General features: G+C 35.9%; 1 protein-coding gene and 1 long non-coding RNA gene across 2 annotated transcripts in view; both read left to right on the plus strand.

Moving 5' to 3' along the window:
* LOC149425718 (uncharacterized) overlaps positions 1–17120 on the plus strand; it is a 301264-nt gene that overhangs the window by 271201 nt on the left and 12943 nt on the right. The gene's annotated exons all lie outside the window — the stretch shown is intronic.
* Positions 1–17120, plus strand: part of LOC149425719 (lysosomal alpha-glucosidase-like) — a 100102-nt gene that overhangs the window by 72697 nt on the left and 10285 nt on the right. Inside the window, exon 5 of the mRNA XM_089644577.1 lies at positions 11227–11496. Coding sequence (XP_089500703.1) covers positions 11227–11496 — 270 coding nt within the window. The remainder of the gene's footprint in view (positions 1–11226; positions 11497–17120) is intronic.

The raw sequence follows: 17120 nt of genomic DNA on the forward strand, positions 1-17120 counted from the left end.
TTTGAGGTCAAAACATTGCAGCGTCCGTATATCGGACGCTGTAAGTCGGCGGACGCTGCAATGCTATGGAGTTTTTAGGGGTCGGACGCAACAAATGTAGCGGGATATATATATATATATATATTGTCCTCTTCCCGTATTATGTTTATCCAGTAAGAAGTTGTTAGACTAAGTTGATCCACCTTTAACACCATATAACTTGGCTATTATGGAATACATCTGAATAAATTGACAACAGTGGTACAATAATTATCAATGTTGCCAGTTTGCCAGAAAAACCATTTGATATACTGTTAGTAAAATTTTCAAAATTTGTATGGAAATCGGATGCATAATTTATGTTGATCTACCCTAATTGGCATACTTATGTTGATCTCATATATATTGATCTATTCCCGTAGTATGTTGATCTACCCAAATTGGCATACTTATGTTGATCTCATATATATTGATCTATTCCCGTTGTATGTTGATCCAGGTAAGAAGTTATTAGACAAAGTTGATCTGTGTCCCTATATATGGTTTTACTAAATGAACCAATCAAGGGGCAATCGGTGGACTGTTCATCACAAGGTTTTATGTGATTCCGTAATCTTTTGTGATATTGAACTCAAAGTATTAGTCTCTAGAGTCGAATATCGCATGAAATGACTGTGAAATGGTACCGTTTCAAATCAAAATGACGTGTGTTGCTTGAATTGTTTATAAGAAATGTATGCGTATTTAGATCGAAACGAAAATTTCGCAAAAACAAATCCATAAAAAATCATAACTTAGCAGGGGTACACGGGTTCATAGGGTGAGGTTTGTCTAGGTCCTGGCGGCGGATGCGTTTTCCCATCTACTGCGTGGCGGGCCGGATCGAAATAAACTGGTTGAGGGATACCTTTCGACCATAAAAATCCAAAATGGCGGCAAAAGGAATAATGTTATGTAGGAAATTTTGAACCTGTATCTTTTACCATCTCTCCTGATTACGCTTCGTGACTTAGTAGGGGAGGCCGGGTTCTTGGTTATAATGGGTAATTAATGGATGAGTGGACGCGGTTGGAGCTAACTAAAAACTGTCCAAAGAAGCGAAGCTAGCAGTCCACAATGGAGTGCTGGTACCTACCCTAATATATGTTGCTTGAATTGTTTATAAGAAATGTATGCGTATTCAGATTGAAACGAAACTTTCGCAAAAATCAAATCAATAAAAAATACCTACTGCGTGGCGGGCCGGATCGAAAGAGACTGGTTGAGGGATACCTTTTGACCATCAAAATCCAAAATGGCGGCAAAAGGCATAATGTTATATGGGAAATTTTGAACTTGCATCTATTACCATCTCTCCTGATTACGCTTCGTGACTTAGTAGGGGTGGCCGGGTTCTTGTTTATAATGGGTAATTAGTGGATGATTGGACGAGGTTGGAGCTAACAAAAAACTGTCCAAAGAAGCGAAGCTAGCAGTCCACAATGGAGTGCTGGTACCTACCCTAATATATGGAAGTGAGGCATGGAACTGGCAGAAGAAGGCTGAAAGTAGACTGAATACTGTAGAAATGAGATCCCTGAGGCATATGTACGGTAAAATAAGTTGATGGTATATCTGGTGCAATATCGCACCAGAGTCCCAACTGCTACCGTCTGGAGCCAGTGAGACTATGGCATCCCCAATTGGGGTTGTTGTGAGACTGAAGATATTGTGAACCTCGAAGGAGATGACGGGGAAAAAGTTGGGAGAGTACCTGGCTATTCAGATCTGGTTGCCAAACACTAATTGTAAAATAGTACAAATTTATTTTAGTAAAATTTATTTGAGCCCGCGACCTTCGGATTGCTAGTCGATAGCCTTACCCCTCGATAACGGAGGCCGTCATTTAGGTACGTTTTAAATTATGTTTTACATTTGAAAGTAGAAGTTTATCACAATTTGGGAGGAGGGTATGTGTACCGCCGCCCCGGGAACCATTTATTTGATAACCCACACTTCTGCCATAGGTCTCCCCAAGTTGTTTGATATGTTTGGTGACTTATCAGGAGTGCCCGAGTTTATGGGGTGAGGTATGTGAGGGGCTTGGCGGTGGATGCGCCTGCCTAATAACTGCGTGGTGGGCCGGATCGATTAGTCCTCTTTCAACGCATCGCCTTGCAACGCAGTAGGAGAGTTAGATTCTTATGTATATCACTCGAACACACTGAACCCCAGATTACTACCCACCCATCAAACCTATTTACTTCCCAGAACTCACTCTCTTTCGTTTCCTTCAAAATTCCCCCAGCACAGCATTCACAAAGATGACATAGGCCCTGAGGGTTACGATTTTCCTCAGGGCCTCCTGTGTGGATATGATGTAAAAAATATAAGAAATAAACAACAATCTCGCTAAACGTTGGCGGTGACCTATGGTAGGGGTGTTGGTTATCTAATAAATGGTTCCCGGGGCGGCGGTACACATAATTGTAATAGTTCTCGAGGGCTCTGATGTACAGACATTATGGCTCCTGTTGATTGACGAACATATACTAAAACATCGTTGGTTGGAATCGTAGCTTGAAATGACTTTAGCCATGTTTAGTAATAAACAAATTAGAATAAATTTTTTAACAATCATAATTTAAAATTTGAAAAATTTAATTCTCACCAATCTAATCGCCGCAATTTTAATAGGCACATATTATGGATATTACGCTTTGGTTCAACTTAATCATTACAAGAAACTTAAGTCGGGAGAAATGATAAAAGATACATTAAAATAAAATTTTATTCAATCAATGTTCAAAATTTCTCTTATAAAATGACTTAGACAAATCTCACCCCATGAACCCGGGCACCCCTGCTAAGTCACGAAACGTAGTAAATGATGCATTAAAGTTACATTTTTGTTTAATCAAGTTCAAAAGATTTTGTTGATCTCATATATATTGATCTATTCCCGTAGTATGTTGATCCAGGTAAGAAGTTATTAGACAAAGTTGATCTGTGTCCCTATATATGGTTTTACTAAATGAACCAATCAAGGGGCAATCGGTGGACTGTTCATCACAAGGTTTTATGTGATTCCGTAATCTTTTGTGATATTAAACTCAAAGTATTAGTCTCTAGAGTCGAATATCGCATGAAATGACTGTGAGATGGTACCGTTTCAAATCAAAATGACGTGTGTTTCTTGAATTGTTTATAAGAAATGTATGCGTATTTAGATTGAAACGAAAATTTCGCAAAAACAAATCCATAAAAAAATCATAACTTAGCAGGGGTACACGGGTTCATAGGGTGAGGTTTGTCTAAGTCCTGGCGGCGGATGCGTTTTCCCATCTACTGCGTGGCGGGCCGGATCGAAAGAAACTGGTTGAGGGATACCTTTCGACCATAAAAATCCAAAATGGCGGCAAAAGGAATAATGTTATGTAGGAAATTTTGAACCTGTATCTTTTACCATCTCTCCTGATTACGCTTCGTGACTTAGTAGGGGAGGCCGGGTTCTTGGTTATAATGGGTAATTAATGGATGATTGGACGCGGTTGGAGCTAACTAAAAACTGTCCAAAGAAGCGAAGCTAGCAGTCCACAATGTAGTGCTGGTACCTACCCTAATATATGGAAATGAGGCATGGAATTGGCAGAAGAAGGCTGAAAGTAGACAGAATACTGTAGAAATGAAATCCCTGAGGCATATGTGCAGTAAAATCATGTATGACGAAATGTGCGTATGCTGTGTCTATTCTACAGGTATTTTATAAGAGCCTGTTAAAAGAAGCTAGCAGCATTGATCCCCGGTGCACCGTGCACGTGCGTGATACTCGAGCGGAACACAGGTTCACAGTAAAGTTGATGTTATCTATGTATGAACGGGTCGTTTCTCCGACTCGTTTTACCGTAAGTCGGCTCGCATGTGGAACGAGCTATCAGCATCTGTTTTTACTCGTCCATATAATTCGCGCCTCTTTAAGACCAGCATTAATAAATTCATTCCAACAGCCCCTACCTTAACCCGCCTCATAACGCTGCCCAACCGGTTGGCGACATAGTTTCTATGTATTTAACGTGTAAAGACAGGGGCGCTCTTGTGATAGGTGTCACATAAAAAAATCATACCGCCGAATTTGAATATGGAGACTTACAAAAACTTCCGTCTGGAGCCAGTGAGACTATGGCATCCTCAAAGGAGACCTCAAAGGAGATGACGAGGAGGAAGGTGGGAGAGTACCTGGCTATTCAGATATAACCAAACACTAATTGTAAAATAGTGCAAATTAATTTTAATAAAATTTATTTGAACCCGCGACCTTCGGATTGCTAGTCGAGAGCCACCTCAAGTAGTTTGATATGTTTGGTGACTTAGCAGGAGTGCCCGGGTTTATGGGGTGAGGTTTGTTCGGTTCTTGGCGGCGGATGCGCTTGCCTACCAAATGCGTGGTGGGCCGGATCGATTAATCCTCTTTCAACGCATCGCCTTGCAACGCAGTAGGAGAGTTGGAATCTTATGTTTATCACTCGAACACACTGACCCCCAGAATACTACCCACCCATCCATACCTATTTCCTTCCCAGAACTCACTGACCTTCCTTTCTTTCAAAATACCCCCAACACAGCATTCACAAAGATGACATAGGCCTTGAGGGTTACGATTTTCCTTAGGGCCTCCTGTGTGGAGACGATGTAAAAAAATACAAAAAATAAACAACTATCTCGCTAAATCGTTGGCGGTGACTAATGGTAGGTGTATTGGTTATCTAATAAATGGCTCCCGGGGCAGCGGTACACATAATTGTAATAATTCTCGAGGGCTCTGATGTACAGACATTATGGCTCCTATTGATTGACGAACATATACTAAAACATCGTTGGTTGGAATCGGTGCTTGAAATGACTTTAGCCATGTTTAGTAAAAAACAAATTGGAATAAATTTTTCAGCAATTTCAATTTAAAATTTGAAAAATTTAATTCTCACCAATCTAATCACCGCAATTTTAATAGGCACATATTATGGATATTACGCTTTGTTTCAACTTAATCATTACAAGAAACTTACGTCGGGAGAGATGGTAAAAGATACATTAAAATAAAATTTTATTCAATCAATGTTCAAAATTTCTCTTATAAAATGACTTAGACAAACCTCACCCTTTGAACCCGAGCACCCCTGCTAAGTCACGAAACGTAGTAAATGATGTATTAAATTTACAATTTTTGTTTAATCAAGTTCAAAAGATTTTTTTAGCATGGATTTGACGTTTGCGAAAGTTCCATTTCAATATAAATACTCGTGAGGCAGTCTATCCTCTGTAAGTATAAAGTCATTTTCATAGAATATGGATGTACTAACAGGATCTAAAAAGTACGACAGCGCGCGCGAAATTGGCGGTTAAGTTACAACGCATGCAAGCCGTCAAGTTTGTCAGAAATATATAGATCAACAAAATAAATCGTGTAAAATGTATATGGCACCGAAAAATGGGCGTGGCTTACAGCAAAATCTCGATGACACAAGTTGATCTGTAGGGATTTACATATGTATGCCAGCTTGGGTAATGGATCAACATATCCGGAGTGGATCAACAAATGCAAACGGATCAACATATACCTGGCGTACCGTCGCGCGAGATCAACATAGTACGAGAGGGGATAAATATATATATATATATATATATATATATATATATCGTAATTGTTTCTACGTACCTAATTATGAAAAAAATTATTTGAACTAACCCAAATAGTCAAGCATATTTTTCTATTTTGTTTTAGGCCACTGAGCGTACCCAATTTTTTTTATTATCTTTCCTCCCCATTGTATAAAACTAGGAATAAAAAAAACTATTACACGTAAACTGATTTTTGTTGAAAAAAATTTCACAGAACAGAGCGGCACTAAGATAAAGAACGTCTTTATCCCGTCAGCGCCGGGCGGTAACTAAATACAAAAGCGTGAACCCTTACGTAGACGACATAGAGTTTATTTCACAATGGCAAATTCAATGTTTACCTCCCCGAAAATCGATCGATATTCGTGTAAAAATAAACAACGCAAAAATGCATATTTTGTTTTATTTTGTGAAGTTCTGGTACAAATATGAAAATTTCCTTCGATTATCAAATAAAAAAAAGAATTTCCCACATTATACAATAAAAAAATATCCGAAAATGGGTTTGTAAATGGGATATTTTGCACTAGACATTTTTTTTTAGGCCTGATACTTAATTTTTTCTAGGCTTATAAAAGGTCTTATCAAAAAAATGATCAATTACTGACAAGCCCAAGATGTGTTCTACTTGCAGTATTTAATTAAAGCATCTGTAGTATTTCTAAGCAATCAAATTTTCAAACCAAAAACATCTGATTTTGCATTACTTGGTATTGGATCGCCTTTACATTTATATTTTTTACATTTATTTTACCTACTGTTTATATATTACTTTCCGTTGTAAAAATTATATACTCATCAAATTTATAAACCAATGTACACAAAACAGTCTTTTATGTATTTATATAGTTATGGTTTGAAAATTTGTCACAATAAAGATATTATACTATTATTATTATTATAGATGTGGGAAAATTGTATGTTTTTAAGATAATCTTAAAAATAGAAATGGTGAGTAAACATGAATCGTATAACTAAATTGGGATATGTATTTTTGCATTCTGCAATAACGAATTTATTATTCATTAATAACAAAAAATATATATTCATTTATTACTAAATATCAGTTTAGTAGGTACATTATTATATTAAAAATATCATTTTACCTTTCTACTGTCGAAAGAATACTCGTATTTGAACAGAAAATATTACCTCTTCTTATTACGTCATTGCTCTTGTTACCGAGGTTATTAGATTTCTTTATTATTTTAAGCATGTTTAATGAATAATCAAACCGACATGTTCAAACACTGAATAGTGATATAATTATTATAATTACCGTTAAATGTATATTACCACACGATCAGATCAACATTATTCTTTCAAGAGATATTAAGAAAAACACCGGAGGGCAAAAAACAATCTTATAACGAAGGAAAAGTAAGCGTAAAAAAGTATTACTTAATAAATATTGGCTTAAGCTGAACGAATTGACATAACCACAGCCCCGAGAAATTCTTCTTCGTCTGAATAAAAATCTATCGAACGGAGTTAAAATCTCTTTGCTTTCATGAACTAGGAGTTTAAAAATATCCATCTAATACTACTTATCATTTATTTATGATTTGGCGAGAATTTTTAAGGCATTTACTATTAATTTGAAGGTAGGTCTGAAAACGCACTGTTTGGTGATATGTGGCATCAAACTATGAAAAGACTCGACTGAGAGACATCAATGATTTAATAAAAAATTTCAAGTCAATCTGTCAGTGAACTAAATAAAATTGTGCTCGCAAATTCGTTAAATGTTTGCTTTTAGATTGAAGATCTTTAAAGTCATGGTTCAGTTTTGTTGGATTTGAGACGCAAATATCACGTATACCCAGGAACCATATTCGCTATAAATAATTTTAAAATTTTACTAAAAATTCGTTCGTTCGAAGTTTTATTTGTAGTGACTTCGTGAGCTCAAAATAACGGACTTATGTATGTTTATTTTATAAATAAACACATATTTCAAAATTAAATCTTTTAAGTATTTTGGAAGAGAAAACTTAATGCGAATGTTCATTGTTCAAAAAATGTTGAAACACAAGATTGTAGGTATGTAGGTACTAAGTATATATAGTAAGAGTGTAAGATGTTCCAAGCACAGATTAAAATTTTCTTTCAGAGAAATCCTTTTTCAAACGACGCACGGTGTCGCAAAAAGGTTTTTTGCGGATATGGTCTGTTTGTAAGAAAACTGTTTAGTATTTTTAGTGAAAAAATAACTAAACTAATACTGACAATAAAGACTTACAGAGATTTGACGTGGTGTACTTGTGGCATAATTTGAGAGGCGGGTATGGGTACCGCCGCCTCGGGAACATTTTTTGGATAACAGAAACTTCTGGCATAGGTTATTCCAAGTGGTTCGCAACGTTTGGTGACTTTTCAAGAGTGCCCGTGTTCATGAGGTGAGGTTTGTCTAGATTTTGGCAGCGGATGTGTTTGCTCACCTACTCCGTGGCGAGCCGAATCGGGAGAGACTAGTTGAGGGAAATTCATATGTCCGTCACACCTTGACACTTTGACCCCCAAATTCCTACCCACTCCTCATACGTTTTTTCTTCACAGAACTTCCTCTACTTCCTTTCTATAAAAAGACCCACCACACAGCATCCCCAAAGATAACATAGGCCCTGAGTGAATTTATTTTTCACGGTTATGGTATATTTATATTTATGGTAAAAAAATACTTTATTTGCTATGTTTTGAAGATATGTTAAGGTTATTCAAAATGATTTAAGTACTAACTTTCGTAACCCTTTATTTCAAACTGCAAACTAGTGACAAATATTTAGTTAATTACATCAGATTATACAAACAATAAAATCAACAAATACAGTAGGTAAATTTTTATTATGACCTCGTTGACGAATGACAACGGGAACAGAATGCCTGAAGTATGTTTAGAGTGGAACCTGTTTGTGTCGAATACTTTCTTCGATCATAAAGGTATCCACCAATATACGTGGGAAAGAGGAAATGAGAGGTCAATTATTGATTTTGTAGTAATTGACTCTAGGTTGAAAGCTGTTACCGAGGACAAAAGAGTTTTCAGAGGGGCTGAGGTCGAAACTGACCACTTTCTTGTATTTTCGAAAGTAAACCTCTTTCGCGGTTGGCGCTCTAAAGTGAAAACGGTACTAACTCCAACAAGAGTCAAAATAGAAAAACTGCAAAACGATAATGTGAGAAGTAAGTATGTGAATTGTGCAGAGATAAGATTGAATGCGAAATAAATGGATGGTCTAAGCAAAGACAAAACATGGAACCAAATAAAAGTGTGTCTTTGTGAATCTGCTAGGGAGGTTTGTGGAATAAGTACGCAAGGTAGGAAGAAAGGTGATGCATGGTGGGATAATGAGATTAAAGCACTGGTCTCAGAGAAGAAGAAAGCATGGTTGTGTCTGATTGCGGCTGGCAGTGCTTCCAGCGAAGAGAAGTATCGAGCGAAAGAAGTATATAAGGAATGTAAGAAAAAAGTAAGAGTTAGAGTGAAAGAACGAAAGAAACGCCTGAAAGAGGAAGAAGGAATGAAAATGACAAACCATTTCCAAGAAAACATTAAGTTGTTTTGGAAATAAGTCAAAAGGTCCCGGAGTGGCCCAGAAAACGGAAGCATGAAAGTGATAAAATCAAAAGATGGAAAAATGTTGACGAATGAGGAAAAAATAAAAGAGAGATGACTGAATTATTTCGAGGAAGTCTTCGAAAGCGAAGTGAGTGACAGTGATTCCAGTGGCGAATCAAATATGAATGATGATGGAGTGAATGTTACCGAAATTAACATGGATGAGATAGAAAGATCAATTAAGTGTATGAAGAATGGTAAGGCTGTCGGTTTCGACAATATTGCTGCTGAATATTTTAAAGGAGGTAGCCGTATAATTCTCACATGGTTGTGCAATTTTTTTAACCAATGTTTAAAGGAGGCTCACACGCCTTTTGATTGGAGAAGGGCAGTGATCATGCTATTATACGTTAAAGGGTCACGTATGGAATGTGGGAATCATAGGGCTATTAGTCTGCTAAGTTCAGTTGGCAAGCTGTATGGTAGAATTTTGATTGAAAGAGTAAGAAAGGAAACAAAGGATAAAATATGGGATGTGCAAGGTGCTTTTATGAGTGGAAGAGGGTGCATGGACCAGATCTTCTCATTGCGTATGCTCACTGAGAAGTTTCTGGCAAAAAACCATAAACTTTTCTGTTCCTTTGTAGATTTACAAAAAGCATACGACCGAGTCGACAGGAAAAAGCTATGGAAGGTGTTGTCCAAGTATAGAGTGAATACGAATCTGACTCAGGCAATTGCGTCTCTGTATGAGGGAAGCGTTGCATGTGTTAGGGTAAACGGTGGTTTTACGGGGTGGTTTGATATCACAAAAGGTGTTAAACAAGGCTGCGTAATGTCACCGTGTTTATTCAATCTATACATGGATAATTGTATGCAAGAATTGAAAGAGGTGGGATTGGGCGCGAATTTGAATAATTTGAAAGTATGTTGCCTGTTGTATGCTGATGATGCGGTGCTGATTGCTAAAAGTATAGATGATCCACAGTCTTTCGTGTCTAGGATGAACGAAGTATGCATGAAGAATGAGTTAATGATGAATGTAAGTAAGTCTAAAGTAATGGTGTTTGAAAGAGAGAGTACGAAAACAGTGTGCAATATAATTGTGAATGGGGAATACTTGGAGCAGGTGGATGAGTTTGTGTATTTAGGAAGTATGTTTAGGTGAGATGGGAAGGCTGACAGAGATATTGAAAGAAGGGTAAATGCAGGTAATTTCGTTAATGGAGGACTGAACGCCGTCAGCGCTAACAAAAAATTGTCCAAAGAAGCGAAATTAGCAGTCCACAACGGAGTGCTGGTACCTACCTTGATGTATGGAAGTGAGGCATGGAACTGGCAAAGAAAGGATGAAAGTAGATTGAATGCTGTTGAAATGAGATCCCTGAGGCGTATGTGTGGTAAAACCATGTTTGATCGTGTGAGGAATGTGGAGATCCGCAAAGAGTGCAAGGCTGATGTAAGCGTTATGAATAAGATTAAGAAAGGGACGCTTAGATGGTTTGGGCATGTAGAGCGAATGAGCGAAGATAGGAGTGTAAGGAGGATATATGATGCAAACGTGAATGGTAGCAGAAGTCGGGGACGCCCGAGGAAGTCATGGCACGATAAAGTGAATCAGATACTCGAGTCGGGCCATGTCAAGAGTCAGAATAATAGAAGAGTATCAATGAGACGATGTATGAATGTGAATGAGGCAAGGAGTGTGTGCCAAGACCGAGTTGTTTGGCGGTCCGTCCTCTCTGCCTACCCCTTCGGAGAAACGGCGTGTTGGTTAGTTAGTTAGTTAGTTAGTTGACTGCACCGCAAACACCTAATTGGTAGCTGAATTCGTTCCACACCCGAAGGTGTTACTGAGTTAACCGCAACGGTGATACGGCTCCAAATGGTTTTGATAGGGTTGCTTGAAGGGGTGGATGTAAACTGCTTCTTTTACAAACCACACAAGAAAAAAATCACAAGTTGTGAGATCGGGAGATCTCGGGGGCCAGAACTTAGGAACCTCGTGTATTAATATTGCTTTTTTTTTGCAGATCAAATTCGATGAAGGACCAATATACGAAGCAGCGCTGCAGGCTCAGATACTGATATTAGAGCCAGGAAAGACCAATTCTACCTACCTGAATACTGCGTATAACACCACGGTCGCATTCCCAGACTATTCTTTGGAGGAAACTGTCTCATGGATGAAGAGTTTCTGGCCATTTAGTAACATGGCCGATTCCTTTGTCCTGGTAGATAATTGGCCAAGAGTCGACAATGGTACGGCGGATTGCTTTGTTAGTCTGCCGTATGTAAATGATGTAAGTACATAATGACGTCAGTTTCTATCCGTTTAGTAACATAACCGATTACTTTGTCTTGGTAGATAATTGGCCAAGAGTAGACAATGATACGGCGGATTGCTTTGTTAGTCTGCCGTATGTAAATGATGTAAGTACATAATGACGTCAGTTTCTATCGGTTTAGTAACATAACCGATTACTTTGTCTTGGTAGATAATTGGCCAAGAGTAGACAATGATACGGCGGATTGCTTTGTTAGTCTGCCGTGTGTAAATGATGTAAGTACATAATTACGTCAGTTTCTAGCCGTTTAGTAACATAACCGATTACTTTGTCTTGGTAGATAATTGGCCGAGAGTAAACAATGATACGGTGGATTGTTTGGTTATTCTGCCATATGTGAATGATGTACGTACATACTAAAGTCAGTTTCTAGAAGTTTAGTAACATGGCCGATTCCTCTGTCCTGGCAGGCCAAGAGTCGACAATGTTACGGCGCATTGATTTGTTGGTTTAATAAAACTATGAATATATTGACTGTGTTTTGGTAAAACCCTTCAAGCCAGATTATTTGGGAATGTCACTTTCAGTGGTTTCATGTACACTAGTTTTCAAAGTACAATAGAGTAAAGTAATTTTTGCTAATTATGATATTTTAAATACTAAAAACTAGATTTATGCGTTATTATTTTTGGTAAATTTGGGAAAATCCATTAGTTATTAAAAATTATAAATAGATTTGCCATATTGTAGAACAAAGTTTTGCTCAAATACCCACTTTCATATTTATTCAAGATTTTTAATTAGTTTGACGAATCCGTAAATATTCGTTTTCAACTTAGTTTTCATTTAGTGGCTTGAAGGGTTTTAGCAAACCACAGTCGATATTATAGTAAATAGCGTTTAGGTAGATAGATTATTCGGCTTTTTTAAATATGCGAGACTATAGATGTCCATATTTATGTACATAGTAACATGCTTGGATTAATTAAAAGAGGTCACGTCACAAATTTATTTGCGTTTATGACACGTCAGGCCGCAGTGCAGGAAAATAAGGTAACGGTTTACAGCGCCGTCCATTGTGCGACTTGTCTGCGCAGCGGCCTGAAGAGTAGGAAACTAAAGTATTGAAGGCGTTTCTTGTATTAATATTATATCTTTTTGTTGTAGCTTAGTGAACGCGGTAGGCATTTTCAGGTACCAATAGTTGTCTCATATTTTGTTGTTGCTTGGTGAACGCGATAGGCATTTTCAGGTAGTTTAGTTGTCTCATATTGTTTTAAAAGTTGACTAGATCAACTGGAAATGAGAATAAGGGACAACATTTATTATTTTTTGAACCCCGCAAATATATTCACAACGTTAAAAGTACTAACTTCACAGAAGTTTACACTTGACATAAGAAAAAAAGCAATGCAAGCTTGTTTAAATGCAATATTTAAGAATAATTTTAATAAACTTCATAATCCCGTTTTTTGTGAAAAACCACCTCACGGCGTTTCTGTACTTATAAAGATAGACACATATATAAAGATATCGCTGAAGTACCCGTCGTTTTCCAGGATTAATGCAGAGTTTTTCGAAATCAGATGCACACCGAACTTTTTCTCGAACTTTGAACGTCAAATTATCATGATCGTGAAATTTTACCGTAGTAGCATTAAAATCCTGATTTAAGGGATGGGAAAAGGGGATGGGGTCCCATAAAGACAGTGGCTTTCTTTTTGGTTTTCAAGTCGAGTAAGACAGGTCTCACAAAAACAGTGGCCTTCTTTTTGGTTTTCTGGTCAAGTAAGACAGGTCTCACAAAAACAGTGGCCTTCCTTTTGGTTTTCAGATCGAGTAAGACAGGTCTCACAAAAACAGTGGCCTTCCTTTTGGTTTTCAGGTCGAGTAAGACAGGTCTCACAAAAACAGTGGCCTTCCTTTTGGTTTTCAGGTCGAGTTAGACAGGTCTCACAAAAACGGTGGCCTTCCTTTTGGTTTTCAGGTCGAGTAAGACAGGTCTCACAAAAACAGTGGCCTTCCTTTTGGTTTTCAGGTCGAGTAAGACAGGTCCTATAAAAAGCAAGCAAATTTTTTTCGATCTCGGAAAAAAACTGTGATTTGTATGAAACAGAAAACCACACCGGGACACTTTATATATATATGTATAACTGATGTCCCTGGCATTTCCCGAGTTTTATGTAGATTTTTTTAAATCAGATGTAGACAGTAATTTTCTTCTTATTTTAAACGTCAAAGGACAAAATTTCACTGAAAAAGTATCAAAATACTGCTGGAAGGGGTAGAAAAGGGAGACAGGGGGTGGTATTTTGAAATCTCATTTAGACAGTGAATAAAACTGTAGATTTGTTTTTAAATCACATCCACTCTGCCACAAACACACAATCAACTTTAATTTTCTTCAGGGCCTCTTGTGTGGAGTTAATATAAAAAAAAATATGTATTAGAAGGTAGTGGTTCCCGAAATGCTTCGCTATTGCTAATTTCTCTCTCTATATTTGATAATATACTATTATTTTGATGTTAGGATGAGAGGAACTTAAGATTAAGGTAACTTAATATTCTGATTAATCAAAACAAACTTTTCCTCCGAAGGCCTTCGGCAGAATCACCAGTAAAAAGGTTGTTGTGAATTATGAAGTCTTTGTTTAATCGTTTATTTATAAAAACTCTCTTCTTATTCAACAATGTGAGTGGGTTTCTGTCTTTTCGAAATATCAGCATTATTTGTGTCGGAAGCAAAAACGAAGTAAATTATGGAATAACGGAATAAAAGGGTACAAAATGCTTGGAGCATAAAAACATCGTTGACACGTGCGGTATTATTTTAGTTGGAAACGCTTTATTTTGAAGTTAAATAATCCTTTGACCATTGTATTGAATTATGCCAACCAATTATGAAGTGATATTTTGTGTTTTGATTTCATTTTTTGACGTCTGTATTTTACTTAGTAATAACCTACAAGGGTCGATAAATTATAAACAAGAGATATAAATATAAGATATGTACAAATAAGATATACAAGAGTCATAAATTCAGTGAGACTGAAATTTCCAAAATTACAACATTTTATAAGACTTAATGACGTAGGGAAAGAGGGAAGATGGTTCTGATACACATATCTAAAGCAATCATTTGTACCTGCTGACAAACTAAATAAGTAGTTTAGCAGGTTTGAATGTTAATAAATAGAAAAAAAATGTTGGTCTATCGCCAGGGCAATAATCAGAATATCATCATTTCTATAGGAAGATTAAAATACACTATGCCCATAAAAGAGACTCTTTTGGAATTTGAACCCATAAACACACGAACCTTAAATTGGCCCGCTCAAGTGAATAAAATAAAAAATTGAATGCAATAAATATCTTTCATATGAGGGTTTGTTTATGAGGTGGATATTTTGTGATGCGATATTATAATTTAAAATAAAACAATAAAGTAATAAACACTTATAATAACTTAGAATTTTCAACTATTTAATCAAAAAATATCCACATATTTCTAAACCAGTTGTTTTTTCGTCAGGATAAACGTACAAATGTAAAACGTTGATCAAGTTTTATTAAATAGTGGTGAATGGAAAGTAAATTACTTTATTTTATTTTAAATTTATTTTAATTTAAATGACGCCACATTTAAGTGATTTTGAAATCGTCGAAGAAATAAAATAAAAAAAATAATTTGCACCTCGGTTGGGGTCGACTATGAGTAAATTAAGTAAAAGTCTATGGCCAAGTCAAAAACTGGATTTTCTATTTGATAATCAAAATTCTGGGGGTAAGATATTATGCAGAATATTGCATTAGTTTTCATTATTCATTATTCAATTGCAACAAAGTAGCAGACCGAGAATATATCATTTTTTCGATACATTATGTCAATCTCTTAAATCGATGTATGTATATTGTATTTGAAACCTAAATTAACAGTTAAAATAACCATTAACAAATGCACATTAAATTTAGTAAAGTAAACATTGATGTCAGGGGACAAGTTATTTAAAATCAGAATCAATTATTAGGCATCACCAATGGTAGGCTAGTTCTGCATCTTGGATCAACAAAAATGCCTGCGAGCTAACATGAAGTTGTCGGGGACACGAAGCTCATTTTTTTGATATAATATCAGAAGTACAGATATGACCGTTCAGAAGATTAAATGTTGTTATCAGCAAAACAGTTTTCCTTCTATCGGTGAGGCTATTTATACCCAGCATGCTGGACAGAAAGGCTGATGGATATATCCAGGGAAAATATCCGAAGTCTTTAAGATATAAATATCTCAGAAAGTTCTTTTGTACTTTCTCTACCATTTTAGAGTAAGTAAAATCCACTGGTCCCCATATTATTGAGCTGCTTTCCAAAATGCTGCGTACTAAACTATAGTATAGCACACGAATCGCGGCCGAGCTTAAAAAATGCCGCATATCGTTTCTATATGGACGTGAAATCTTAGATGCCTGACAAATTTAATTCCTAAATCTTTCGAAATACGAATGTTCTTAAGAAATGAATAAGATATGTTATAGTTATTGCTAGTACAACGTTTTGTTTGCTTTGGTGCGGCACATAATGGCGGATTTCTTAAAATAAAACCCAATTTATCGCGGCGACTCAATTTGACGATATAATTAATATCACTTTGTATCTGTATTAAAAAATCAGAATGAGCATCAACATTTTTTTCAAAAACACGGTTTATGGAAAAAGCTAAATATATCTATACTGTAATTTTATTTATTTACTTTTTTATTTATTTATCAATATAATTTTTTTACATGTGTTTTTAGACATCTGTCTCACTAGGGTACACCTGTGTTGAGACAGACGTAATCAGAAACTTTAATAATATTTACATGCATAACTAAATAATAACACTAATTAAAAAAAATGAAATAAAATGCTTTTTGTTTAAAAACCACGAGTTTTTAATAATTTTTTGAACCAACCGGTTTCGCTTTACTCAAGCATCTTCAGGGTACAAATTATTACTAGACAAGAAGTACAAAGTGTGAGCTTATATATAAAAAAAAATTGAGGGAGACAACATGATATAAATATAACAAACACAGATAAATCAAAGCTGTAAAAACCAAAAGTCCTATTCTTAATAATCAATTAGTTATATCAAGTAGTCCAATATTAAGTTTGTTTCCAATAAACCATTAAAAATGTCCAAGTTCTCCTTATCACCATGTCAGTTGATGCTTTGTTTCTCCATATATATTATTATAATCCATTAGTCTACATAATTATCGTTAAGTTTTTCCCATGTCTTTTGTACTTGTGTAAATGTATTGTATGATTTATCTGCGTTTGTTATATTTATATCATGCTGTCTCCCTTAATTTTTTTATGTATATATATATATATAAACTCACACTTCTTGTCTTGTAATAATTAGGGTGTGAAACCGTCGGTTCAAAAAATTATTTAAAACTCGTGGTTTTAAAACAAAAACCATTTTATTTCATTTTAAAAATGTAAAACCACAAAGTGATTGCTTTCTACAATAATACAAATTACAAGGTTGTAAACACTTTAAACCATGGAGACAATATAAAGATAATAGAAAGTGTAGGTACAGGGACGACAATATTATAAATGTAAATGTCATATAAATACATCTTGTT

The sequence above is a fragment of the Hesperophylax consimilis genome, chromosome 2 (genome assembly GCF_061612785.1).
Source record: "Hesperophylax consimilis isolate HC1 chromosome 2, BYU_Hcon_1.0, whole genome shotgun sequence".
In the NCBI taxonomy this organism is placed as follows: Eukaryota; Metazoa; Arthropoda; class Insecta; order Trichoptera; family Limnephilidae; genus Hesperophylax; species Hesperophylax consimilis.